General features: G+C 38.4%; 3 protein-coding genes across 7 annotated transcripts; 2 read left to right on the top strand and 1 right to left on the bottom strand.

The window, feature by feature from the left end:
• The first annotated feature begins 1786 nt into the window (after positions 1-1786).
• kdm8 (lysine (K)-specific demethylase 8) lies at positions 1787-6072 on the top strand. Of its 3 annotated transcripts, none has more exons than XM_028411356.1 (8): positions 1787-1865; positions 2584-3051; positions 3565-3737; positions 4048-4180; positions 4254-4304; positions 5269-5418; positions 5504-5596; positions 5675-6072. In XM_028411356.1, the coding sequence occupies exons 2-8, from the start codon at positions 2596-2598 to the stop codon at positions 5837-5839; spliced, it is 1221 nt and encodes a 406-aa protein (XP_028267157.1). In that variant the 5' UTR covers positions 1787-1865; positions 2584-2595; the 3' UTR covers positions 5840-6072. The 3 variants fall into 3 exon arrangements, with proteins under 3 accessions (XP_028267157.1, XP_028267155.1, XP_028267158.1); XM_028411354.1 differs by having other exon boundaries at positions 1788-1855; XM_028411357.1 differs by having other exon boundaries at positions 1788-1855; positions 5504-5703.
• A 1465-nt stretch (positions 6073-7537) lies between these two features.
• LOC114439429 (UNC93-like protein MFSD11) lies at positions 7538-17858 on the bottom strand. Of its 2 annotated transcripts, XM_028411353.1 has the most exons (14): positions 17783-17858; positions 16625-16677; positions 16203-16258; positions 16014-16121; positions 15849-15928; positions 14883-14979; positions 13112-13170; positions 12827-12971; positions 12010-12059; positions 9759-9824; positions 9546-9671; positions 9286-9460; positions 8748-8883; positions 7538-8360 (listed from the first exon to the last, which is right to left on the bottom strand). In XM_028411353.1, exons 4-14 carry the CDS (start codon positions 16043-16045, stop codon positions 8208-8210), a joined length of 1119 nt encoding a protein of 372 aa, XP_028267154.1. In that variant the 5' UTR covers positions 16046-16121; positions 16203-16258; positions 16625-16677; positions 17783-17858; the 3' UTR covers positions 7538-8207. The 2 variants fall into 2 exon arrangements, with proteins under 2 accessions (XP_028267154.1, XP_028267153.1); XM_028411352.1 differs by lacking the exon at positions 17783-17858 and having other exon boundaries at positions 16625-17378.
• On the top strand, positions 17765-26678 carry ubfd1 (ubiquitin family domain containing 1). Of its 2 annotated transcripts, none has more exons than XM_028411358.1 (7): positions 17765-17901; positions 19203-19475; positions 19552-19760; positions 19859-19924; positions 22973-23078; positions 23161-23243; positions 26275-26678. In XM_028411358.1, the coding sequence occupies exons 1-7, from the start codon at positions 17886-17888 to the stop codon at positions 26383-26385; spliced, it is 864 nt and encodes a 287-aa protein (XP_028267159.1). In that variant the 5' UTR covers positions 17765-17885; the 3' UTR covers positions 26386-26678. The 2 variants fall into 2 exon arrangements, with proteins under 2 accessions (XP_028267159.1, XP_028267160.1); XM_028411359.1 differs by having other exon boundaries at positions 17780-17901; positions 19206-19475.
• The last annotated feature ends 426 nt before the right edge of the window (positions 26679-27104 follow it).

The raw sequence follows: 27104 nt of genomic DNA, 5'->3' as shown, positions 1-27104 counted from the left end.
ATATATATATATATATATATATATATATATATATATATATATATATATTATATTTCAGTTCATGCTCAGATAAATCATCCTAATAAACAGGCATACATTTTGGTGTTGATGTCTTCATACAGTTTTACTAACATTTTGGTACCATTACCTTGGATGGCAGGACACACAAACCCTCACAATTTAGGACATTTTGTTATAAATTGAATGATACACACACATATACGTATGTGTGTGTGTTTGTATATATACTGATATTATTTGAAAATGATTTTTTGAATGATACAAGCTAACCAAGCCCTCTGAGGAACCTAAGGAGGAAAGGTCATTGACCCATGCAGATGAAGCTCTGGAAGGACGGCTTGGACTGACAGCACAGGGAGGCACAGCATTGCTGGGCCTTTGACCTTCAGTGCAGCCCCACACTGTCTTACAACCACAGCATCAGACACATCTGAATAATACATCGGCTTTTCCTGTGGGGACCACCCTCACTGCACACACAAGAACAGACATTCGCTTCGTGGTGTGATGTTTGTCTTACTCAGCAGCACCTTTATTTACTTGTTTTTTCAAACTCAGACACTGCTTTTATGTTTTTGTTTTTTTTTACATTTGTAATTACTTTTTTGTGTAGTCCCTTTTTAGAGCTTAAGAAAATATAAAAGAACATGCTGCAGTTTTGGCCAGCACTGTCATTTCTTACCTTCATGCTAGTAAGTGAACAACAGAAATATGCTGTTGCCACAGGGAGAATGAATAGAAAATGCTTGAAACAATTTAAAATCCCCTGTGATTCCTGCAACGGCAGGCTGTCTCTCTTTTGTTTCCATCTACTTTACATACAGGAACAGCTCTACAGTGTGCGCTGAGATTATGTGAGAGTGTTTGACATTTGATAATAGTGCAGTGTGTGTATAGATTCCCTGTTGAAGGTTCCCTATCATGTTTGTTCAGGCAGACTTCGCCTACAAAAAAAGCAATGAGAAACTCAAATATCTCTGTATGACATCAACCTCAATCAAACCCAATTATTGTTTTAGCTTCACATCAGCAGATACATATCAATCAGCCTTCCAGGAATATGTGTTTACACAAAACTTAGAAGGGGCAGGAGTGGAGAAAAACAAATGTTTGTGCAACAATTATGTCATCATTTATTATGACAGTTGTTGTTTCAATTGTGCTCTTGTTCACCTGTTGAGGCAGATTTATAATTTACTGTATTTAATATATGTTAATGAGCTTTCACTGGAGGGATGTTTCATTTTAACTCACTGAGCTTGGGTACACCTGGCTCATAAACTTGAATTTCTCTTAGGATTGATAAAGTATCTATTTTTTTTTCAATTATATTGTATTCAATTCTGAAAGGACAGAGCACAGGCAGTGGGTTATTGAGTCTCTGCAAGACTGAAGTGTAGGAGGAGAATGTAGGATGGTTTAAGATAGTACAATGGCAACACATGCCAAACAATAGCGTGCCCTTGTACTTAACAAGATGCAGTTCCTTTCAGTGCCAGTGACTTTAGAGACTACCATCTGGGTTGGAGCAGATTTTACTACCCCCTACTGGACAGAAGAATTCAAGCAAAGTCAAATGTCTTTTATATGTAAACATAAATAAAATTCTACCATTTTTTAGTTTGTCAAATTATTCTCATTGTGTAATTTATTGCATCAGATTTACGTTTTTCATTCAGTCTCAATAAACCATAGAAGCAATGTGGAACCAATATTTCCGCGAAAGACGTTCCCTTCCGGTATGTTTTTGTTGTCACACCGGTAGCAGCAGTTTCGTTTGGCGTTGTATGGACTGGAGTAGTAGCTCCCTCGTTACGGGTGAATTTATCAAATGGTAATAACAGGTAAATACAGCATTTGGAAGATTTATCTCCGCTTTGGCTACCAGTATTTTAAAGATTAAAGGGACTTTTGGAAGATGGGATTTTATACACGTAACATTATATGCACATTATGCGTACACAAATTTTGTGTGTGTGAGACGTTTAGTGTCCTTTATGATTCGTTGTTTATTGTTTTTTGAAGGGTAAATGAATTGTACGCTTCTCTGATTCCCACTCTCTTTAATGGAATATTTATCACATTTGACTCATGTGACTGAATTATAGTCAGTATTGAGAGTACAGCTGCAGTCCATTTCAGGGTCATATCATACCTCAGGCATGTGGCATATTAAATGCAGCTATTCACCTTTGTTTAGTTCAGACTCCCTCACAGTTCACAAGACTGTGAGTCAAATGAATCAGGTGCCCAAAGGCTGTCTCATACTTTGGCAGCAACTGCAGCTTTACAGAGCTTCCAAACAGGGATGGAGTCACACAGAGGTAGAGCTGGCGGTTCCACAAACCAACATGTCATCATTGTGTCACTGGCTCAGAATGTGCCTCACCTGCACTTTGTAGTTGCCAGTTTGGAAATTAGATGTATACATCTGTTTCCCTACAGCAGAGGCCCAGATTCAGCCAAGCAGAGCAAGTGACTCAATTACAACCACAGAAAATTGTTAGACAAGCTTTATAGTTTTGTGTTTAGTGTGAACCACCTCTTTTGTTCATCCCACAGACCCTTTCGGCAATGGCTTCGCTGTGGTCAAAAATCTCCGCCATTCTGCCTCCTAATGAAGATCAGTTCCCTCTGCAGTTCAGTGACAAAGTGGAGTCGAGTGTGGTGGAAATGCTGAAATGGTCCCGGCAGCAGCTGTACCACGACACGGTGAGCACCAGCCATATGCTCCTTGCTCAGATCATTTTGGACATTTCATGGGAGAGGCTGAATACAGGGACATGGCGCCATGTGGACAAAGAGTGGAGGCGTGTGTACTCTTATGGCTGCTTGTTCAAAGTGGCCTCACTGTGCCGTAATAGTCCAACAGAGGATGACATTCTGGAGGCTGTCAGGACTTGTGACATGGGTTTGCTCATGGGTGCAGCCATCATGGATAACATACTGCAGCGTATTGTTAGGATTCTGCAAAATAAAATTAGGAAAGCGGCTAAAGAAGAGGCAGAAGATGATCACGCTAAGGTCAAGGTAAGTGATGTGCCATTTTGTTATCTACATATCCATCCAATTGTTAATCCTTGTCAATAATCTTGGGTTTCCTTAATAATTGCATGTTTGGCGTCAACAACAACATCCAATCTACACTTTACTGTAACTAAAAAAATACAAAGTAAAGTGAACATCCTGCAGGATCCTTCCTGCAGGATGTTCACTTTACTTTGTATTGGACAGATGATGCAGCTGATATGAAGCAAAAACAAGAAAGTAAATATCAAATAAAATCCTCCTCCTGGGAAATATTCTGCACTTTTTTGGTGTGAGGTCATTCATAGTACCAAACCATAGTCATTTGTCAAACTGAAACAATTTCCCCAAAAAATTGAGGATACACATTCAATGGCATTTGAATCAACACAACATTTATTTAGAAGATGAAGCTCTAAAATACTTTATTAATAGCTCCTCTATAATTTAAAGAAAATTGATCTTAGACATGTTCTTTCCCCCAAAGTTTGAATTTTGTTTCGACATTGTTGACAGAGAATAAAGCCTGAGAGCCGGCTTTTTCCTGTAATCAAAGAAGAGTTGGCAGTTCCCAGGTTAAAGTGTCCTTCCTTGGAAAACTTCAATAGAAACTACCTGCTCCCCCTCAAACCAGTGATTTTAGAAGGAGTCATTGACCACTGGCCTGCCTTCAACAAACACTTCTGGAGGTATGTTTTGCCAACATTTATTATGCTTCAAATGAAGCAAACGACATAAACTGAGTTCAGGTCAGGTAATTTCTGACTCTTAGCCCAACACCAGAGTCTGATATAACTTCCCATCAATTTAAGAACATCTTTCACTGTCCTCCCTCTGACTGCTGAGTCCTGACAGCTGACTGTTCACTCTGACATCTGACATATAGCTCCTGGCATCTGAACCTGAAGCGCATATATAACAGTTTGAGCGTTGCTTGAATGTAAAATGAGCAGGCTTATTTGTGAGCTATGCCAGTAATTATTCTCCCGTCCTGTAAAGCATAGAATACCTGAGGTCTCTGGCTGGGTGTCGGACCGTTCCAGTGGAGGTGGGATCCAGGTACACAGACGAAGACTGGTCACAAACGCTGCTCACGGTCAATGAGTTTATCGATAGGTACATTTTGAATAGAGTAAGTGGGTTCTTAAGATGAACACAGAAACATAATACACTGTGTGATTTCTAACACAATACTTTGATTTTAGGATGGAGTGAAAACTGTGGGTTATCTGGCTCAGCACCAGCTTTTTGACCAGGTACAGTTTAGAATACATTGATTCTTCTATTTACTAGTTAATGGAGATCAAGATTCTATTTTTATAGTTGTCATCCTCACTTCACATTTCTTTGAACATTATTGACTTTTTAGCAGTCAGTGCTCTGTCTGCACTGAACTTTACAAAAAGGGCAACTTGTCAGGCTAAACCATGGGTATTTGTGGGTGTTTGATAGATCGTCTTTTACACTACATCTTCATTTTTCATCATTATTTTATTTCTAATAATGCAGGAGCAACTGAGCAAATTCAGTTCTTTAATTATATAATGTATAATGATATGATATTTTAGAATAATGATTTTATTACATAACAGAATTAGTGGTGATAGATTTGTTCTGTAAGGCTTTACTTAGAGCTCATTGAAGGTAGAAAAAGTTGCTGTATCATGACTCTTTGTTACACAGACTGCACTATAAGGTAATTTAACTGCCAGAATTTATGAGTATGGACACACAAAGCCAAAAAAACTTTATTTGGACACACTAAAATCTAATCATATTCAACCTATTGAAGACTCTTAGTAAATGTTATTTCAGGAATCACTGAAATCAATCAGACTTTATCTTCAAGGGCTCAATACTATTACATTTTATGACAATGCATCGTTTTCCTGAAGCAGCTTCTTTTCCAGCTGTTAGCAAGTTTAAGATTAAGATTAAGGATTGCTTTATTAATCCCTGTAGGGAAGTTAGTTAGTAGTACCAGCAGCATACATCAAAAAACAATCAAAGGACAATATATGCAATATATACGGGAAAAACTCATATACATACATACACATAGCAGCAAACAAATGAACATAATTACACAGTTAATGTAACCTAGAGAAATTTAAGGTGCCCCTGAGATGACGCATTAGTTCAAGTTTGTGAGCACAGCTCTGACAGTCTCTGACAGTTAGTGCTATTGGTGCTACTACTGATTGTTTGATATCCCCTTAGATACCAGAGCTGAAGGAAGACATCTGTTTCCCTGATTACTGCTGTCTGGGTGACGGCGATGAAGACAATATCACTGTCAATGCATGGTTCGGCCCTGGTGGTACAGTGTCTCCCCTTCACCATGACCCTCAGCAGAACTTCCTGGCTCAGGTGACAATAACATCACTTTATGAATCTAGCTGGTGATATGTCATGTAATCAAAAGTTTGTTTACCACCCTCTGTATAAACATTAGGTGGTGGGAAGCAAATACATTCGCCTATATTCCCCGGAGGACACAGACAAGCTGTACCCTCATCAATCACAACTGCTTCACAATACCAGTCAGGTGGGATTGACAGTCCGCAGAGATAGCACATGTTGAACCAGCAAATATATGTAATGTGTATCTGACTCTCCAATGCAGGTGGAGGTGGAGAATCCAGACACAGAGCGCTTCCCGCTGTTTGCTGAGGTTCCATATCTGGAATGTGTGTTACACCCTGGAGATGTGCTCTTCATCCCTGTTCGACATTGGCACTATGTGCGATCCTTGGAACTCAGCTTCTCTGTAAGCTTCTGGTGGTCATAATCGGACATTCATAATTGAAAAAATATATTTTAGTAGACTAAAACACAACTGTGGTGGAAGAGAAGTTTTTAACTAAGGTGAGGCTAATTCCTGTAAATGTTAGAACAGCCGCTGATTACACAGCTTTGATCCGTTAACAATAAACACACACTGTTGAATGATTAGTTTAATTGTGCGGCTGGTGATTGCAGCTTCGTCTATTGTGTGAAAAGCTAAAAAAAAAAAAAAAAAAACACAAATAAGCAGTTAGAAATGTTTATGCTCATTTGATTCTGCATATAATTTACAGGGCGTTGTTAGTCATCTAATTCGACAGAATATGTTTCTCTTTTCAAATTGGCTTATTTAATTGTGTTCTCAACCTTATTCCTACAAAGATCCTCAGATGCGTGATTTCCATAATTCATGGAAATGAGGCAAGTCTTCGAATTTAATAACCGAGTGAGCTACAGGTACGGAAACATAGTAATACACACTGCTCTGCAGTTAAACTGACAGTTTCAGGCAATCAAGCAGGTCACAGATGAAAATTAATGAATTAAATTAATTAATCTCCTATGCATAGACAGTCTTTGAAATTAAAACACTCTCATTGGTTATGTATCCTGACAGTACAACCAAAAAAGACAGCACCTGACTACAAAGACAGCAGAACATTTCAGATTTCAGACCTCTGACAAGACCCCACAGTCGTGTTTCCTGTAGGTCTGTTTCAGTCAAGCCTGCATGTTACTATGAAGTGAGTATGTGACAAAATTAAGCAAATCAGCCCTGATGTGTGTGTTTGATCAGCATTCCAACCAAATTTAGTCAGTTAAAGTAGTGTTTGGGGAAATCAAGGCTGTGTAAAGGAGGCGGAGCTGAAGCATGATGGGGAAGAAAGTAGAAATACTGTAAACACACTCAAGTTACTTAAATGGTATATATTGTTGATGTTGTTTTTCTCCCATAGCTGTCTTAAATATCAGGGTAATAGTAAGTAACTTCCCAAAAAACATGAGGCCATCACCTCGATGCACACCTCACTGATTTGGCTAAGATAAACCACAATTTAGTTTGTTCTTCGTTAGAAGCTGAGCTACAAATGTCATCCATGTTTTACAAACTGCAGCATAAATCTCTAGGTTTTGCCTTAAAATTCAAAGATCGTCCCCTGACATGTACAAAAGCAGTTGCTTTTCATCAGAGCCAGGACGTTTTAGGACTCAGTGGATCCCCACTTTGCTCATCTTGTTGTGGACACATTCATGAAAGCAGCCCAGCTCTGTGCCAATGTACCATTGACACATTTGTTGAATTCAAGGTTTTAACAGTTAGGCACAGAACATATGCCTCTGAATAAAAGGCTAAACAAAGTACCGGTAACTCATGTATTAAACATGCCAGTGTTCAGTTAGATAGACATATCTAACTGAGTTACCTTCCTTCAATTAGCTCTTCAGTGCTTTGTTGTTGTCATGCAAGTGGCACAATTAAATTGAGATCACACAAAACTGCTTAATTTTTTATAATGTAATCAATACTCAATTACAAGTGAAGTAATGTGTAATCCTTTCTCTTAAACCTAGATGCTGTTTTTATATATATATTTTGATTAATGGGCTTATTGATTTAAAAAGAATTACAGTAGATTTTTTGAATTCTAAGGATCTAAGGATCTAAGGAACTGTCTGGAAACATCAGGATTGTTTATCTCAGAAGTTTTATCTTTGTTTTATAATTCTAAGATTATGTTTTGAATTTTGATCAAATAAAAGTCAGTTTTCTTACTTAAATCTCAGTATTATGATAAAAAGAGATTCCAGAATTCTGAGAAAAAGTCAAGGATCTGAGAGAAAAGGTCAGGAGTTTGGCTTTATCCTCATTATTCTAAGAGGAAAATAAGATCAGTCAATTCTCCCAGCAGGATCAGGACAAGATGAAGCTAGCAGCTTGTGGCTAACAAAGAGGCTTCTGATAAGATACTGGACCATTTCCTGCATTCTGAGGCCTAATACAAGAGCCAACCAGACTAATAAAAGTCTGCATAAACTGTTTTTCCCCCAGAGAGGTTGTGATCATAACAGTATAAAAAGCTAAAAGAGTAACAGTAAAATATCCTCAACAATAAAAGTATTATTACAAACCTGAGCTCGAAGCAATGGGGAGCGCAATGGGAGATAAAGCTGGTGGTTGTTTAAACAGAGGTGTAGTAGAGAAGTTATGTTAAAGATTAACGATGAAGACAGAAAGTGTGCAAAGTCCTCAATCCAGGCTAATAATCATGTAATACTTAAGGCAACATAGTTTAGGTTAACATTCTGAGGGGTATATGCCCTATATAATGCATCATTAAAGAAAGACAAAAACATTTTACTCCTAAAACTTTCTAATATTCCTGTAAGTCCACAGAGAAGTTTTGCATTCTCTCCACCATGAAGAAGCAGAGGGTACCAGTAAAGCCCAGGATGACCATCAGCAGGAGCTGCCACATCAGCAGGAGGTTGCCGCTGTAGAAGAATGCCACTGCTGCAAAAACAGACTAACAAGACACACAGGGTTTGCTTGCTGATTAATAAGAGCAGCTGAAATGCAAGAGAACACCTGCAATAACTTTAAGTCTGGAGTGTAGGAACATCAGCCATGTATACATATTCTCAGCCCATGCTGCACATTTACAATGAAACATCTAAAAGGCAACAAGTTACAACCTGTGTTTAAATATGAGGCTGTAATTTAATATTTACATTAACGGAAATTAATTTTGCAGCAAAGAAAAGGCAACATATAAGATGTCCATATCTGCCTGCTTTTCTTTTTTAATGTGATTTGAGGTGAATTTATTTCACACTTGACAGGGCAGCATTTTAAAACGCAGCTTTTGTTTGGCTCTGTTAATAACATTTAAAAATTGGTAATTTAGGATTACCTGGATGAATTTAAAGATGGCAAAGGCAGGCGTGCTTTGTTCAGCATAAACACGGCCTAATATGCTGTAGAGCTGTGTGTTGAAACAGCTATCGCCGAGGCCGAGTAGGAAGCTACACAGCAGGGCGATGGATATGCTGAGGGAGAGGACAGACATGCTAATAAAACAAAAAGCCACCCTGGAGTTATATGATACAATATGACAACAATGACACAATAACAATACAGTAAGTACAATAACAGTACAGGATGATAACATGGTATGTTACAATAACACTATGAAAAAAGTGTAATGAAATGTTTACATAACAATTTTATACAATAAATGATACATATATATTGTCATTGTATCATATAATATCATATAATATATATATATATCTATTATACAATAGAATACAAATACAATACAATGACATTATGATAAAATTATAAGATATTGTAGTTTTTCAAAAACATTGCTGTCCCAGGCTAGGCTCTAAATCATACAATACAAAAACAAAACAATAACATAACACAATATAAGAAAAACAACCTACCTTGGAGTTAGATATGGAGTCGTCTGTGTGGTGGTTTCAAAAACAACAGGAGCATCATCTGGGATGTTGAGGAAGACCAGATAGAAAGCAACAAAGTGGACGACCATTCCCAGAAATACCACAGAGGTCCGTCTGAAGCGGTTGTTCTTACACACCAAGCCAAACAAGCCTCCGCCTGATGGGAAAGAATGTTAATTCTGTATGAATCTGATGACCTTCAGTAACTTGAAATCACCTCTGAGAGAGGAAAGTAAACTTACCAACTATTTCTCCAATGCCTACCACAATCCCAGAGATCCCAATCAAACCTTTTGCTGCTTCTCCAAACTGCGCTGTTGCTCCGATACACGTCCCATACACTCCGCTGTAAAAAGATAGCTCAAGGCCTGGAGAATAAATGGATGAGCTGTGCTGTAGTTGAAAGCTTTTTACTGAAAGCCAAAATACTTCATACATGAATACATTTAACTTACCGCTGTATGCCATGCAGGGACTCAGGAGAAGTATAGTTTTAGTCTTCAGTACATGCAGCATGGTTTCTCAGAGGGAAAAAGACACGATAGACCGATTTAAATTGCTAATAAATGCTACATTTCTAGACTTATTACACCTTTTAATTAAGGTGGAAATGTATATATTAAGTCCCTATTTTCCTCTGATGAAGTGCAGTGCAAGGTACAATATGAGGAATTATTCTGTCGCAATAAACCATATTTAAATTCAGATGGAGACTCGCCCAGGAGACTTCCACTCAGGCAAGGGAAAATCAGATTTTTAAAGAAGAAATCTTGCCAGCATTGTTTATATGTGCCTGGATGTCCTTTCTTGACATGAATCAGCATGCATCTTTGATAAACTCTGAGACCTATTAGACAAGTGTACACAAGTGCACACAAGATACACACAAGACAAAGAGCCACCTGATTATCCAAACAACCTGGGGCTGCACTGAAGGCAGGTGGTGGAGTCGCCAAGTTGACAAACAGAGATATGATCTAAAATAAAGATGGTGCGCTGGCACTTCCTGTTGTGATGCTGGAAGATTTTTATCCAAATGAAAGCAATTTTCATCTGAAGAGAAAACAAAACTGTCTACTAGTTTTAGACGGAAGCAGAGGGATGTAATGCAAATGTAATGATGTTCGAAGCCATTTTATACCACACAATTGATGATACAGGCATTTACATGGAAAAGGAAGAAAATATTATATTTTGGCCATTATTATGGCCATTTTAGCTAATAATGGAAGATATCTGTACAGTCACTTGGTGTACTTTAGTACAAAAGAGTTCCTACATGAAATTGCTCTTGACCATAAAGCATAAAGCGGCTTCTGCAGTCAAATAACACTGACTGCTGTGTGCTATGACAAATTGGAAGGCATCCAGCCAGGTACAGAAGGCAAAATGAAAAGAAAGGCTGATGTTGTGTGTGTCTCTGACTTTAGCTTTGGAAAGCTCTGGATGTGTAACATGGCTTATTGTGGGAAGCAATATGTGCAAACAGCTTAGGTTTGTTATGTATTTTCCTATTTATAGGCTCATCTGTGTGTGTTAGATTACAGAATTGAGTGCAATGATATGTTCATTATTTTTTATTTAAGATTTTCCTCATCTGATAGGTAGAAGCGTCTTTCTTTTTTTCTTTTGTTCTTTCGTTCTTTCTCATTTTGCCAAAAAATGCAGTCCTAACCAGAGAAGAACCACCAGATGCTCGCATTTGTGCCCCAACCTACGGGCAGGTTGCTTGTCCTCTCTGGGTGGGAGGAGAGCTGCCACAAGTGGAGGAGTTTGTGTATCTCGGGGGAGAGTGAGAGGCAGGTTGGTGCAGCTTCTGCAGTACTGCAGGTGTGCATCGGTCTGTCGTGGTGAAGAAAGAGCTGAGCCGCAAAGCTCTCAATTTAATTTACTGGTCAATCTATGTTCCTACTCTCACCTATGGTCATGACCCCTGGATAGAGACTGAAAGTATGAGGTCGCGAATACAAGCAGCCAAAAAGTTTCCTTCAAATGGTGTTTTGGCACTCCCTTAGACACAGGGTGAGGAGCTCGGTCACCTGAGTAGAGCTGCTGCCCCTTTACATCGAGAGAAGCCAGCTAAGGTGGCTCAGGCATCTCTTTCAGATCCCCCCCTGGATGCCTCCCTGGGGTAGTGTTCCGGGCATGTCCCACTGGGAGGAGACCCCGGGGGAGACCCAGGACTCAGGGGAGAGACTATGTCTCTCAGCTGTCATGGGAATGCCTCAGGATTCCCCAGGAAGAGCTAGAAGAATTTTGATAGCCAGGCATGTTCAGAAAACCAAAAAGCTAGTACTTAAATTGGTAGAGAAAGTGAAGGTCATGCTCAAAACAGCCAATAGGGTTCAAAGGGTTATCTAGCTGAATAAACAGGACTGCTGACCACCGAAAAAATTATTGATTTTTGTGTGAAGTGGTCCTTCCTAAGCTGTGTTCTAAAACCATTTATACTGATTGTACAACTTTAGGTGTCCTAATTCTATTTTTGTAACCTGAATTTTGTTCCCTGTTTGCATTTTGCCCTCTATCTTATATCTGTGAGCAGCTCCTCTCATTTCTTAGAGCTTTGCACCATGGGAGAACAATGTGCATTAACGCACCATTAAATGTATTAGGTGCATGTTGTCTGGCGGTAATATTCTTCACTTTGTCACGTTTACAGCATGACCACACATTTTAAGTACATGCAACACAAATAAAACTTACTGAATTCTGACTTGGTATCCTGCATGGCAGCATTTGCTCTGTGCTTGTACCTAAACGGGAAAAATTAGATCAATATTAACTTCTACAAAGATAAAGTTAATCAGTGGACAATTGTGTAGCTTCCTTTGAAGAAGTAATTTACAAATCCAAGAGAGGAAGGATTCCTCCCCACAGGGAGGCTTGTTATTGTGTCGGAATCATCTTTAAGCTTCAAACAACAATAAACAATACATGCATCTAGCAGATGCCCAGAGAACAGTCTGCAGTCAGACAGAATTCTATATTGTCTACTGCTTTCTTCATCTTAATGTGTTTTTCTTCCATCTAAATTGTACCCAGTGCATTTTGTCGATGTGACTTTCAGTGCTCTTTTTCACTACCATGATTTTGATATTTTTTCATGCATCATAAATATGTTAATACGTCTGAAACAATGCTTGAGAGGCTGAGGTCTTTACCCGCCATCACTCTCTCCGGCCCCAAATCTGCCTGATTGCACCCTACTTGTGTAAAGTGCTATGATTAGGGCTTGAATTGGTGTAGAGAAAAATGGCTGCCGTTATTTCTTTGAAGGACGAGAGTGGTTTAAAACTCCTGCAGCTGTGAGTCATCTTAAAAAAAAGCTATTCCAAGGTGTGTTATCTGAAGAAAAAGCAGGAGGTTTGGTAACAGTTCAACGAGGTGAACTGGATGAAAGTTAAATTAACAGCTCCATGTTAGCTCTGTGTGGCCTCTGTGTCCTTTCTGCGCAGACATTTTTACGTATCCTGGGTAATTTTGTGAAAAAGGTGCAATTATCTAAAAGCTATTCATTTACATCATGCGAGTGGAGAGCAGTGTCTGCCCTTCTTCCTCAGAGAGCATCTCCTCTTCGTGATGGCTCTTTTTCAACACAAGGAAGCTGAGAGTGCCGAGGATGGAGGCAACCAGGAGGGAGAGAAAAATGTTCCTCCTGCTGTTGTCTGAGAGAATAAAATCAACTCCTTAATTAAAAAAACACACCACATATATGCACACACACAGGCAGAATAACCAATCGCTCACTCTTGATATTTGACTTTTGTCATTATGCTTTTGTAAGTCAGTGCAGGTTTGTGCCTACCTGATATTTCTGTTCTGCCATTCCAGTCAAAATAAATGTACAGATTGCCAAACAACATGCTGTCAATGTAAATCAGAATGATTAGTGACATACATCATATTAACAACATTTCATTTACAAGGTAAAAAAATCTGTAATCAGAGCACACAGAAATATGCTGCAAATGTTTCAAGGGGAAAGTGACAGACTTTGGGACTTTTGCTTGCCTGTGCATTTCTGTACTATAGTTGTGATTATTTACATCAATATTTTATATTTGTTATATATTGTGTCAGACTAAGCTGGGTTCATCACTTTTTGAAGTCCCCTTGACTTGACCACATTACTGCTGTTATCTGCATACACATGCAAAATGAAAAAACAAAAAACATTTTGCCAACACACACTACACACAAAATTATGTTTGACCAAAACACACAGTAAATGTGCTGCAAGTACCACAGGTGAAATGTTTCCAAGGGACTCCAAAACATTATTGCCATCTGCTATTATGTCATGTTGAAATGAGTTGACATTTACATTTTTCTGTTTAATGTTCTAATCACATGTCATCTTATTGATTTGGATAGCTAACAATTAGAACAAGGCTAAAGAATCATGCAATCAAACTTTTGTCAGCACTACATGTATTGTGCATGTTGTATGTGTTTTTATTATGTGTACTTTTTTATGTGTAGATCAAATTTAGTAAAATTTTGTTCGTATAATTCTCGCAAGAATTAAGCAAGCCACATCCATCACTTTTTGGAGTCCTCTTGAAACATTACTGCTGGAATCTGAATATTGACCAAACAAAACAATAGGATATTGTTGTAAAACAAGGCTCAGTAAATGAATATAAGCATGCATATTTACACAAACATGAGAAAAAAATGAGAAAACGTGCTGATACACATAAAAGAACGTCTAAGCCAGAACACATGGAATGTAATACAAGTAACACAGACAAAAGGTTTCCAGGGGATTCCAAAAAGTGACGGACTCAGCTACCTGTTACATGATTGTTGCTTAATGCTTTGTAATTTTTAAACTTCAGGTTAACTCTTAGTACAGTTTAAAATGCCTTCTTATTATTTGAATTAGCTTGAGGAAATGTGGAGATAAATGTTTTGGAAGTTGTTTTTTTTCTTTCATGCAGTTCTGTAAATTTGACATAATCCACCTAAAGTACAAAATGTAGATGAGCAATTATTCTGTCCCAGGGCCACACTAAGTGATAACAGAGATTATTCATGAAGGATAACACTGACTTCTGTCAATTTTTTGTCAGTAGCATTTTGTTTTTGTGTAGTCTGTGAAGGACTGATTTGGAAGTTTACTGTGGCACTGATCACTACTGCGCAGTCAGATTAGCATTGCCCTATTAGGAGTTTTGGCACAGGTGACAGCCAATGTAATTATTATACTGATTCAATTTGCATATTTTAAGCAAATACAAATTAGTTGTCCGAATCAGTGTGCAAGAGAAATAGGGCAGAAAACAAGAAATGAAAAGGCCAATATTGTCCCTGTTTTTAGTGTGACAAAGAGGGGTATATTTTGAAAATCAAGCTAAAAATACAGACAGGACAGACTTTTGGCAGCCGCAGTGCAGTTATACCTTTGATCAAGCTGCATCAGACATAAAGAACTAAAGCAGGTTGATAAATAGGTTTCATGTACTAAATGTAATGATGAGTGGGAATGTGATGAAAGCTGCATTGAAATCAACAAACAAAAACACTTTTACTTCACTAAAGGCCACAGTTAATCAGTATTAGTATTGGCATACCTGCACTGTAGGAGAGCCCAGAACATCCCTGTGTTCCTGTTGATGGTGGAAGCCTCAGAGTTTTCCACCAGGAAGTGTCCTTGAGCTGTCCACAGCACTGTAGGATATGTGAGGGAGAGGGGTCACAAAAGTCATTTTAATACCTACATGACAAATTATCTCTTTGTTGTGAAGTAATGTGTCTGACCATATCTTAGGCTAAATATCTCAGGCTATTGTAAATACACAGCATCCTGCATAGAAGAAGATGGAATTCAGCATGCGCCAAACAGAAAATGTTAAAAAAATTGAAAAATGCTATCAGTCATGGTAAAAAAATTCAAATCCACATTTTTTTAAAGAAATGTTTAAACTATCATAAATTGTTTACTACATTCTGAAAAGTAAATATAAGCAGACTAATCAGTAATCAATCAATAATGGCAAAGGTTAGAGGACCTAAGATGCACTGTAACTGTAAAAAAAAGTTTAAATTCTATGCCTGTTCAGGGATCAGGGCAACTGTACATTTATGCCTTTTTTCCAGATTTTCTGAATCTCAGAAGTCTTAGATTAAGTCAGAATTCTGACATTTTTTCTCTAAATTTCGGAATGAGATGATAGAAGTCTGACTATTTTTGTTTGAATTAAATTTAGAAATAAAAAAAACAAGAAAAGGAAAAATAGCAGAATTCTGAGATTAAGGGGGGAAAATAAAGATTTTGTTGGAATTCTGACAAATAAAATAAATGTCAAAATTATGAAGTTTCAGTTTTTTAAACTTAAAGTTAAAATTCTAGGAAATGAAATCATAATTCTGAGGAAAATTAGTTACTAGCTCTAATTTTAGTAGCAGTATTTTTGTAATAATAAAAGAAGCAACAATAACACTCATCCTTAACTTTTCACTCTCAACTGCTATTACTGGCTAATGCAGTATTAGTTTTAAGGTCATAACAAATATAGATAATATAGACATGGACTTACAGGCTGCTCCGATGCCAATGAGCACAGAGGTCAGGTAAAAAGCCCATGTTGTCGGAATGATGAACACCGCAATGTAACCACTACACACAAACACATGAGTAACAGGTCAGGACAGCATCTTTGACAGTTATCCTACAATCATTATGCTATAATCAGCATGTTTACCTGTACAGGAGTCCACTTAAAAACATGGTCATTTTTGGTCCAATTACTGTAACAACTGTTGGTGCCAGAAGGTTGGAGAATGAAAAGACTCCATAGATAATCCCAAGGCTAAAACGGAAGACAACAAAATAGTAAAATTAACATTTGTTTTCTCCACCTTTAGTGGGTGTGTGAACTTGCCTGACCGACCTGTGGTACCCACTCCCACTGAAAGTACTATTATGTAGCGTTTTCACCACAGTTTGCTGAAATAAAATAAAATGGTTGACACATGGTTAGACTTGACAAAACGAGTGATTCATTCGGTTTTCTAATTTCACTGACCACTGATCACCACCAAGAAAATTAGAAACACGAGACGCGCATGACAGACTCCTGTGACTTGTCTGTTTCCTTCTGCCGAAGACAACGGCGTTTATTTATGTGCTTTTTTATGAGCTAAACATATATATATATATATATATATATATATATATATATATATATATATATATATATATATATATATATATATATATATATATATAGGCTACACTGAAACATTTGGGGTGTTAAGGTAGCATGTAAAAAGCAATGCTTTTTCTCCTAAGAAAATAAAAGCATATACTCACTTCAACGTTCCCACAGGTGGTGAAGGCGGTGAAGATGAAGAGAAATCCAACACCTAAAATCACAACGTTAAAAGTCCTTCTGTCTGCCATAGTGTGTCTGCTTAATCGTCCTCAACCACACATTTTAAATTTATGTAGGCTTGTACTTGACTATAAATCTTCAGACTCCCACATAAATGGATCAATTTCAACAAGAAAGTTGACTTTTCTGACAGTGTAGTTTCACTTTAATGCGCAATAAATAGCAGCCAGGAGAAAAGTAAGTGTAGAGTATGAGATATATTCTGAATGTAAGAGAAGGCACTGTAGCGTTTCCCTCCTATTTTACCGAGTACGCATGACAACTTGTGACTTAAATTAAAACCAATATTATGCGGTCTTCCTTTTTCTGTGACTCCTTCGTCACTGTTGTCGTCACTTCGCGTTTACGGTTTACTGCTGCTGCAGATTCTTCTTCTTCTTCTTCTTTTGCAATGCAAAATCATTTGGCTCTGCTGCCTCCCAGAGGTGATCAAGAGGAACACTCCACCCTGAAATTCAGCTTGAAACTGTACACTTATTCAAAGTAGGCCTAATTTAAAAACACAGTTTGAGATTGAGATCTTAAAACTGTGAGAAATCTGAAACGTCAATAAGAAGGGTTAGTAGGTAAATCTGACCGAGATTGAAATAATTAATAATTACTTAATCAAAATCATTAACTCATTTTTATTTTATTATTTATTATTACTATTATTTAGATTGTATTATACTATTCCATAATGTGGCTGGAATATTAAAAATAAAATAAAATTGTACAGCGAAAAAAAAACGTAGCGAAGTGAGAGGACACACTGCCATTCACTTCCGCGTTCGCTAAAATATCCGTATACAGCTACATCACAGTAGTTCGTCTTTTCAGTGATTCTGTTTATTTTATAATAAATACTTTTGTCATACCATAGCAGATAAACAATTTCATTAAATAGTATTCACAAAACAACTTTATTTGTTGCTCATATTATTTGCGCATGAGCATATCCGTTTTGTCCGTTAACTGTCGTCTAACTGAAGCAACAAATGATTTAACGCCCAAACTATGTATACGATGTCATTTTAAAGGATAAAACACATATTTGTTAGTTATTCTGCGGCCTGTAAATTTGACATGAGTACGACCTCAGTTGTTTTCCTCTTTGCTCTCTGAATATCAGAATCGTATCGCTTCCTATGCTTCCGTCACAGCTTTGCCACAGCCTACAACAGATTGTACACAATCATCATGGCGACACAGGATGGTGGGTATTGAGAAATTACAGCAGTTTTTGCCTAATATAGCTATTTTGAGCGTATATGGTATTAGTGAAACTACACTTGTCTCTACCTGACATGTAAATATATGACGCTGTGAATGGGCTGCAATGTAAATTTACGTCTCTTCGTAATGCTATTCTGAAAATGTTCAGCAGTGTTGCAGCTAGCTAACGTCAACGATTGCTAACAGTTACATTTAGCTACATCTATAGAGAGCTAAGGCTAATATTAGAAAATTTAACACATGTTAGATTTGAACTGGTCAAATGTTAGTGTTAAAGAGGTAGCTAAATATGGTTACGTTAGAGAGGTAAAGACGAAAAATCAACAGTTTCTTACGTTACTAGTTTTGTTTGCGGGGTATTACCAGCTACGGTGTTTTTCAAGTATGTAAATTTGGCTTAAATGCGATTAATCGGGTTGTTTTTAGGTGCGCTTCACTATAATTTTTCCCTTGACCTAACACAGAACTGAGACTGGGTCAGAAAGAATAAGAGCGGTAGAGAGAGCTAGAACGACCACGAAAGAGAAAGTGGGCGAGCAGAAAAATCGAAACTAGACTCAACACTTTGTGTTGTTTACTCTTGTTATCTGCAGCCTTACTGTCTAAAAGTACGAACGAAAACTATCATGCAGCTTTAATTAGACAAATATATTATACAGTGTTTTTTTCTACCTAGTCAAAGGTTCTTAAATCGCTTGTACCTCAAGCAACTTCGGGTTAAATGTCTTGCCCAGGGACACACAGTATGTAGCTGTGCCGTGACAGCCTCTAAACCACTGTTTTAAAAATTAAAGGCTTTCAAAATTAGACCAGCTAGAATGTATGTATTATGTGTATTTATGTGACAAAATGATGGCCTCAAATTCAAGGAATTAAACAATCACCTTCTGCTTTCTGCAGACCAAATTGCAAGAAATATGTTACAAATATAGTTATGTTTCTACGTCCACAAAACAATACACTCTTGAGTGAATAAGAAGGGGCAGTTTGTGGTGAGAAATGATTCCTAGAACCTCAGCTGTTTTTGCTGTCATGTAATGTATGTAAATACATTGTATGTACTGTACACTGTAGAAACACCTATGTAAACATCTAGGGTTCTTACACTGTATAGGAATGGATGAAATTTGAATCCTATTTACGTGAGTTTATAAAAATTTGTGTTGTCAAATCAGGTCTGAAAATTCTTCTAACAGCGTTGGAAATTGTGGAACATTTGAATGAAAACTGTATTGAAACTGCATAGAATTACTTTGATTTAGAGTTGTTGTGCTCTTCCAGTAGGTGAAGAAGTCATAATGGAAACTGAGGCCCAGCCAAAAGAAGCTGAGCCACTAAGTGAAGATGGTCAGAAAGGTGATGCAGAAACTTCGACTCACACAGATGCAGGAAACGCCACAACTCAGGACTCTAGTATTAGCAATGGGGATGATGCAGATGACAAGCAGGAGCAGGTGGACTTGAAGATTATCTGGAACAAGAACAAATATGATCTGAAAATTCCTATTGATAGCACTGGAGCCAAACTAAAAGAGAGGATTCATTCACTCACAGGTAAGAGCACACAGCAGATGAAACATGAAATATTCCACTTGATGCTTTTTTACATGAGTGCCTTTCATCCTTTTAGGTCTTCCACCAGCAATGCAGAAAGTGATGTACAAAGGATTGCTTTCAGAAGACAAGACGCTACGTGATATAAAGATTACAAATGGTGCAAAAATAATGGTGGTAGGGTCTACAATAAATGACGTTTTAGCTGTAAACACACCCAAAGAGGTCATCCAGCAGGAAGTTAAAGCTGAAGAAAACAAGAAGGAGCCTTTATGCAGGCAGAAGGTAACATTTTCTACTTTACTAAAGTGTGTTATTGTTTACCTTTATTTAGTATTTTAGAGTATTAGAGTATTTTTTAAAAACCTGCTCTGTAATTTCAGCAACACAGGAAAGTTTTGGACAAAGGTAAACCAGACGATGTCATGCTGGCTATCAAAGGAGCAAAGGTGAGAAAAGAAGGCAGTTTAACAGATATACAATCTATATCGTTTTGTTGATGAAGATTCTCAGTCATTCAGGTCATTTGAGTAGAGACTATTGAAGAAAGGCATCTGGACTTGTAGAGTTTTCTTGAATACGTTTCGCTGCTCATCCAAGCAGCTTCATCAGTTTTATCATCAATTACCTCATACTCACCTGTGTTGGTCTAGTTGGTCTAGGTCTGGTGTGTCTAACAACTGGCTAACAACTATGAGAGTTAAACAGTTAATCGACTATCAATTAATTTGTCGTTAAGTACATGATTGATTACATTAAATTAGTTGTTGCAGTATTTCTTTGATATTTAGTGGTGGATTTTTTGAAGATGTTTCATTACTCCCCCAAGTGGCAGCCTCAGTTCTGCCTGGCGTGTCATTTCTGTCTACATGCTCGCGCATTTCTCCGCTGATGTCTGTACCATGCACAGTTCAAGTTCGGCCCAAAAAAACATACACACAGGCGTGTGCACATACACATGAGCATCCCACCATCGGACAGAGGGCGTGCATTGAAAAATGTGTCAAGCACTGCAATTCTTACTTTATTAGTAGCCGAGCCATGCTGGTGTGTTGACAGAATTTGTGGGTTTTCAGGTGCTGCATGATCTCTGTGTCCATGTAGCAGTGCTCCGTCAGAATATAGTCCCAAAATAGATCAATTTAGGATTGCCGTTTGTGCTGGTTGTACACTCAACAAAAATATAAACGCAACACTTTTGTTTTTGCTCCCATGTTTCATGAGATGGACTTGAAGATCTAAACTTCATTCCAGATACACAATATTAACATTCCTCTCAAACATTGTTCACAAATCTGTCTAAATGTGTGATAGTGAGCACTTCTGCTTTGCTGAGATAATCCATCCCACCTCACAGGTGTGCCACATCAAGATGCTGATCTGACATCATGATTAGTGCACAGGTGTACCTCAAACTGCCCACAATAAAAGGCCACCCTGAAATGTGCATTTTTGTCTCACAGCAAAATGCCACAGATGCCACAAGCATTGAGGGAGCGTGCAATTGGCATGCTGACAGCAGGAATGTCAACCAGATCTGTTGCTCGTGCATTGAATGTTCATTTCTCCACCATAAGCCGTCTCCAAAGGCGTTTCAGAGAATATGGCAGTACATCCAACCGGCCTCACAACCGCAGACCACGAGTAACCACACCAGCCCAGGACCTCCACATCCAGCAGGTTCACCTCCGAGATCGTCTGAGACCAGCCACTCAGACAGCTGCTGAAACAATTGGTTTGCATAACCAAACAATTTCTGCACAAACTGTCAGAAACCGTCTCAGGGAAGCTCAACTGCATGCTCGTCGTCCTCATCGGGGTCTTAACCTGACTCCAGATCGTCGCCGTAACAGACTTGAGTGGGCAAATGCTCACATTCGATGGCGTCTAGCACGTTGGAGAGGTGTTCTCTTCACGGATGAATCTCGGTTTACATTGTTCAGGGCAGATGGCAGACAGCGTGTGTGGCGTCGTGTGGGTGAGCGCTTTGCTGATGTCAATGTTGTGGATCGAGTGGCCCATGGTGGTGGTGGGGTCATGGTATGGGCAGGCATCTGTTATGGACGAGGAACACAGGTGCATTTTATTGATGGCATTTTGAATGCACAGAGATACCGTGATGAGATCCTGAGGCCCATTGTTGTGCCATACATCCATGAACATCACCTCATGTTTCAGCAAGATAATGCACGGCCCCATGTTGCAAGGATCTGTACACAATTCTTGGAAGCTGAAAATGTCCCAGTTCTTGCATGGCCAGCATACTCACCGGACATGTCACCCATTGAACATGTTTGGGATGTGCTTGACCGGCGTATACGACAGCGTGCACCAGTTCCCACTAATATCCAGCAACTTCGCACAGCCATTGAAGAGGAGTGGACCAACATTCCACAGGCCACAATAGACAATCTGATAAACTCTATGCGAAGAAGATGTGTTGCACTGCATGAGGCAAATGGTGGTCACACCAGATACTGACTGGTTCTGAGTCCCCAGACCGCCAATAAAGCAGAAACAAAATGCACATTTCAGGGTGGCCTTTTATTGTGGGCAGTTTGAGGTACACCTGTGCACTAATCATGATGTCAGATCAGCATCTTGATGTGGCACACCTGTGAGGTGGGATGGATTATCTCAGCAAAGCAGAAGTGCTCACTATCACACATTTAGACAGATTTGTGAACAATGTTTGAGAGGAATGGTAATATTGTGTATCTGGAATGAAGTTTAGATCTTCAAGTCCATCTCATGAAACATGGGAGCAAAAACAAAAGTGTTGCGTTTATATTTTTGTTGAGTGTAAATACGCAGGTCACATGAAGTACGTGGATTTTTTTTTTCTTTTTAATCAGGATGCTAGTTGATAAAAATCCTCACTGTAAACAAGCTGTGCACATGCCTATCTCCTCAATATGTGTCTGTATGCTATGAGGAGCATTCAGACAGGAATGTTTTTGTCTCAGGGCAGCTAACATCTAAATATGTATGTTCTAAAGGAAGCGCTGTAATTTTACTGTCACCTTTCTCAGAATAAAGGAGAATATACACGTTGCTGATGTTTTTACTTGTAAATAGCCCACTATAGGTTAATAAAGATACATTTTTGTTTAGCTTTCTATTCAGGATTTATTTTATGTTACTAATGTACAGCTAAACCAGTGCACAACTTATTTTTTAATGTTAAAGAAGCCTACATATTTTATTTAATTTCTATGAAGAATTTATTTTGTTATACTAAATAAATGTGATTGTCTGTACTGTATCCCCAATGGTACAATTAATCACTCATTAAGGAATATGACGTGCAATTTCTATTCAGTAAACAATATTTAGCTTTTAATCTTACTGGGACATGCTCAGGAAAATCGCCCCTTATCAATAAATTGTTAATCGATCAATTAGGTCATTTAACTAATGATTAATCTATTAATTAATCATTTGCATCCCTAATTTACATTATTTTGGGATTGACAAGCGCCTTGTGCCTTTTACAGGAACGATTACCAACAGTGCCTTTATCCGGAATGTATAACAAATCCGGAGGAAAAGTTAGACTCACATTCAAACTGGAGCAAGATCAGTTGTGGATTGGAACGAAAGGTGAGATTACAGTCGACCTAACTTTGCTACATTTACTGCAACTTAAAGGTGCTGTTAATCAAAGTGTTTTTTTTCTTTATAGAGAGAACAGAGAAAGTCCCAATGGGCTCCATTAAAAACGTAGTGTCTGAACCCATAGAAGGCCACGAGGACTATCACATGATGGTAAGTGTTATCATTTAATGTATGCATTTTTAATTTGTGCAAAACAGTAGTACTTTTGCACTAGTAGTTGTTTAGTGGGGGTTATGTCCTGTGAAGTTTTTTCTCTTTTAGAAATATGTGCTTCCGTGAAGTGCTCTGTACCACAGAAATCTGTAATCCAGCAGATTTTATGTTAAATGAATTATTTTACCGATAGGTGTTTAGATCTTTTTCCCTCATTTGTGTTTTCTAAAGTAAAATATTCATAAAGCCTATAAAATACCCATTTTAAAAATGTAATGGTATATTTCAGACACATAAGATACAACCAAATATTAAGCTTGTCCAAACTGGGTATGCAACATTACAGTTAGATGAGAAAATAGAAGTAAGGCATCTGGACTTAACGAGTTTTCTTAAACACCTTTCACTGCTCATCCAAGCAGCTTCATCAGTTCTAACTGTTTAGTTGTGAAACATGGTTTATATGTGTAGTTTAAATTCATAGTCCCAAAACCCCCCAAAACAGGACTAGTGTCTGAACTAAAAGGACTGAGTAGTGAGTAGCCCTGCCTTTTCTTGTTGATCACGTCAAAAATTTGTTTAGGCATGCTTGATATGGGTGTTTCCAGGAGGCTGGTGGAAACATTGCTCCATGCGGTGAAGATGATGTCCATTTTTGTAAACCTCCCTTGCTATCCATTCCTAATTTTTTGTGTGTGTGTGTTTGGAATGTGTATTATTTTGAACATAAATCCGTTTGTTCACATTTGTTCATATGACACAATTTCCAACAGTGTCTGTCCATTTTTTAAAATCTGGGGGGATGCGGCTTTCTATGTTCTGAGGATAATTTGGGTAGCTGTGACTCACAGTACCCTAAAAATCATGTTTTGATGTTGTGGGCTGTACTGACTGGTCTCCTAATAAAGAATTTCCCTTCGCGGATAAATAAAGGAATTCTGATTCTGATAATCTTGGTGACACAGGGATTGTCAAGCCCACCAATTTACCAATGCAACCTAGTACTTTTTCCCAGAAAGGATTAACCTTTTTACATAGCATAGGTAAATTGCCCTGTCTGGCATTTCCAGCATAGCCTGTTAGTCATGGTGCCCTGTTTCTTCTTTTTAGGGCCCGAGCACCGAATGGTGCAAGAGCCCTATTGAAACCCTTAGGATTATTATTATTTTTTTTTTTTTTTTTTTTTTTTTTTTTTTTTTTTTTCCCCCTCCGAGATCGCATTTTTGGAGGCCTTAACATGCCCAAAAACTCACCAAACTTGGTAGAAAAATTCATTCGCCCGAAAAATTTTGAAATTTGCTGACTTTTGAAATGCACATATAAAAATGGCTCTATAGCGCCCCCAACGCGTAGCCCCTCTGGCCGGTTTGACACAGGATTATGAAAATTGGCACACATATGTATCACCTCAAGACGCACAAAAAAGTCTCTTGGACCCCCCCTCCAAACCCAACAGGAAGTCCGCCATTTGAAGGTTTGTGGCCATTTTTGGCGATGTGTGACCCTGCTGCCAAACTTTTCACGCCTCGCATACTTCAACGGATTGAGCTGAAATTCGCCGTGTCCACTCAGGACACCATAGGGAATAGACGCATTCCAAAACTCTTACAAAAGTCTGACGGTGTGGCCGGGGCGTGGCCTCAAAGTTTGACCATTTCTGAGGACACAGAAAGTCTCTATAACTTCTTCGTTTTCTGTCCGATCTGTACGAAATGTCACATGTATGATCAGAGTCTGACCCTAAACACATCTATACAACAATATTGAGGCTTTGACAGAGCGCCACCTACTGGCTACACAAAATGTTGTGTTTTCATAGGTTTTTCTGCCTGCCCCCCTGGCCTGTTTTGAGTAGGGGCATGAAAATTGGTACACATGTGTATCACCCCAAGATGCACAAAAAAGTCTCTTGGACCCCCCCTCCAAACCCAACAGGAAGTCCGCAATTTTGAAATTTCTGTTAATTTTTGGCGATTTGTGACCCTCCTACAAAACTTTTCATGCCTCGCATACTTCATCCAAATGAGCTAAAACTCACTGTGTCCACTCAGGACACCATAGGGAATAGACGCATTCAAAAACTCTTACAAAAGTCTGACGGTGTGGCGGGGGCGTGGCCTCAAAGTTGACCATTCGCCATTACAAAGGAACTCACTGTATTTATTGCCCTAATGCGTAGCCCCGCTGGCCAGTTTGACACAGGATCATGAGAATTAGCACACATGTGTATCACCCCAAGACGCACAAAAAAGTCTCTTGGACCCCCCCTCCAAACCCAACAGGAAGTCTGCCATTTTGACTTTTGTGGCCATTTTTTGCCTATTTTTGACCCTGCTTCAAAACTTTTCACGCCTCACATACTTCATGCAATTGAGCTGAAATTCACTGTGTCTACTCAGGACACCATAGGGAATAGACGCATTCCAAAACTCTTTCAAAAGTATTACCGTGTGGCGGGGGAGTGGCCTCAAAGTTTACCGTTCGCCATTACAAAGGAACTCGCTGTGTTTTATGTAGTACTACCCATATACTTTATGCAATGTGGACAAAATCTTACAGTACTGCTATGCACCTGAGTCTGAACAGATATATATGCTAATAGGATGATACGGTCATAGCGCCACCTACTGGTAGCAGGAAAGTTTGGTTGTAAACATGTGTTTGTTGTATATCTGTGGAAATGAGAGGAGGAGAGCATAGGACAGGAGAGTATAGGAGACAAGAGCATAGGAGAGAAGACTGCGATGACCCCGCGGATCGCAAGGTGCGCGAGGGCCCGCAATGCTGCTTGCAGCTTTAATTCCATTTTGAAGTTTTACTTACAATCTGGCAAAATGCCAAATAGTTGTATTTTTTTCCCCAGTTTTAAGATTTTGTTCAGGATTGTGTATATATATATATATAGTTATGACATGGAAATGTGTTGAAAGAATCCTGTTCACAGATCAGTTGAATTACCTTTATTGATATACTGTAACAACTATGTGAACAGCTCTCTGTACTAACCACTTTTTCTCAACATTTATAGGCTTTTCAGTTGGGTCCAACAGAAGCTTCTCAATATTGGGTCTACTGGGTGCCTGCACAGTTTGTCGATGCAATCAAAGACACAGTCCTTGGAAAATGGCAGTATTTCTAATGTGCCTCTTTTTTGACAATGACGAACTGAGATTAAGAGGAGGAGCCAACAAAAAATCAAAGCGGCTAGAGGAACTTGTCAGAATACATTGGAAGGAAGTTGATGGATGCCTGTGGACTAATCATATTCTTTTTAGGTTTAACATGCACTATGTGGCAGCATAACATTTCTCAGCCTTGTTGTTCATTCAAGGTTTTCAACAAATCCAAGGGAAAAAATACAATTAAAATGTACAGAAATTGCTAACACTTTTCTTCAGTTATTCATAAAGAAATAAAAACTATTTAATGAAATTTGGGTGTGTTTGTTCTTCTTAGTGTCAAGTCCATCTATAGAGACTAAAACTTGTTTTAGCTTTCTTGTTTTGGGTCATTGACTTGCTGAAAAATATATCTGTATGAGCAGTTTCTCACACATTGCACCACATTTTCCTTGTGGATTTCTGTGTGTGAATTTCTTATAAAGATTCCAAAATGAGTTCTAGTAATATATATATATATATATATATATGGTTGTTACGGTTTTGGTTGTTACGAAATGTAACTTAAATGCTTATCATTATTAGTCCTATGTTGATCATTTCTGTTTTGAATAGTGTATGTTTAAGTGTGATGATGGAATCTCACGTCAATGAGAGAGTGTACCATATATGGCAGCAAAGGCACTTACCTGCTTTCAATATGACTTTCACATCTGCAGTTTAAATTGCACAGTCCGTA

This window comes from Parambassis ranga, chromosome 8 (genome assembly GCF_900634625.1).
Source record: "Parambassis ranga chromosome 8, fParRan2.1, whole genome shotgun sequence".
In the NCBI taxonomy this organism is placed as follows: Eukaryota; Metazoa; Chordata; class Actinopteri; family Ambassidae; genus Parambassis; species Parambassis ranga.
The sequence above is the reverse complement of the archived record's forward strand: the minus strand, read 5'-3'. Positions and strand labels throughout refer to the sequence as shown.

Bases quoted from the DNA above. Each gene is read 5' to 3' on its own strand.
- kdm8 (XM_028411354.1), top strand. The intron at 3,738-4,047 runs GTATGTTTTGCC...CGTCCTGTAAAG, and splicing joins TTCAACAAACACTTCTGGAG to CATAGAATACCTGAGGTCTC. The intron at 4,181-4,253 runs GTAAGTGGGTTC...CTTTGATTTTAG, and splicing joins ATAGGTACATTTTGAATAGA to GATGGAGTGAAAACTGTGGG.
- LOC114439429 (XM_028411352.1), bottom strand. From the start codon at position 16,714: ATGGCAGACAGAAGGACTTTTAACGTTGTGATTTTAGGTGTTGGATTT. The intron at 16,122-16,202 runs GTCGGTCAGGCA...CTTCCGTTTTAG, and splicing joins AGTGGGAGTGGGTACCACAG to CCTTGGGATTATCTATGGAG. The intron at 15,929-16,013 runs GTAAACATGCTG...GTTTGTGTGTAG, and splicing joins TTAAGTGGACTCCTGTACAG to TGGTTACATTGCGGTGTTCA.
- ubfd1 (XM_028411358.1), top strand. The intron at 19,761-19,858 runs GTAACATTTTCT...CTGTAATTTCAG, and splicing joins AGCCTTTATGCAGGCAGAAG to CAACACAGGAAAGTTTTGGA. The intron at 23,079-23,160 runs GTGAGATTACAG...TTTTCTTTATAG, and splicing joins GTTGTGGATTGGAACGAAAG to AGAGAACAGAGAAAGTCCCA.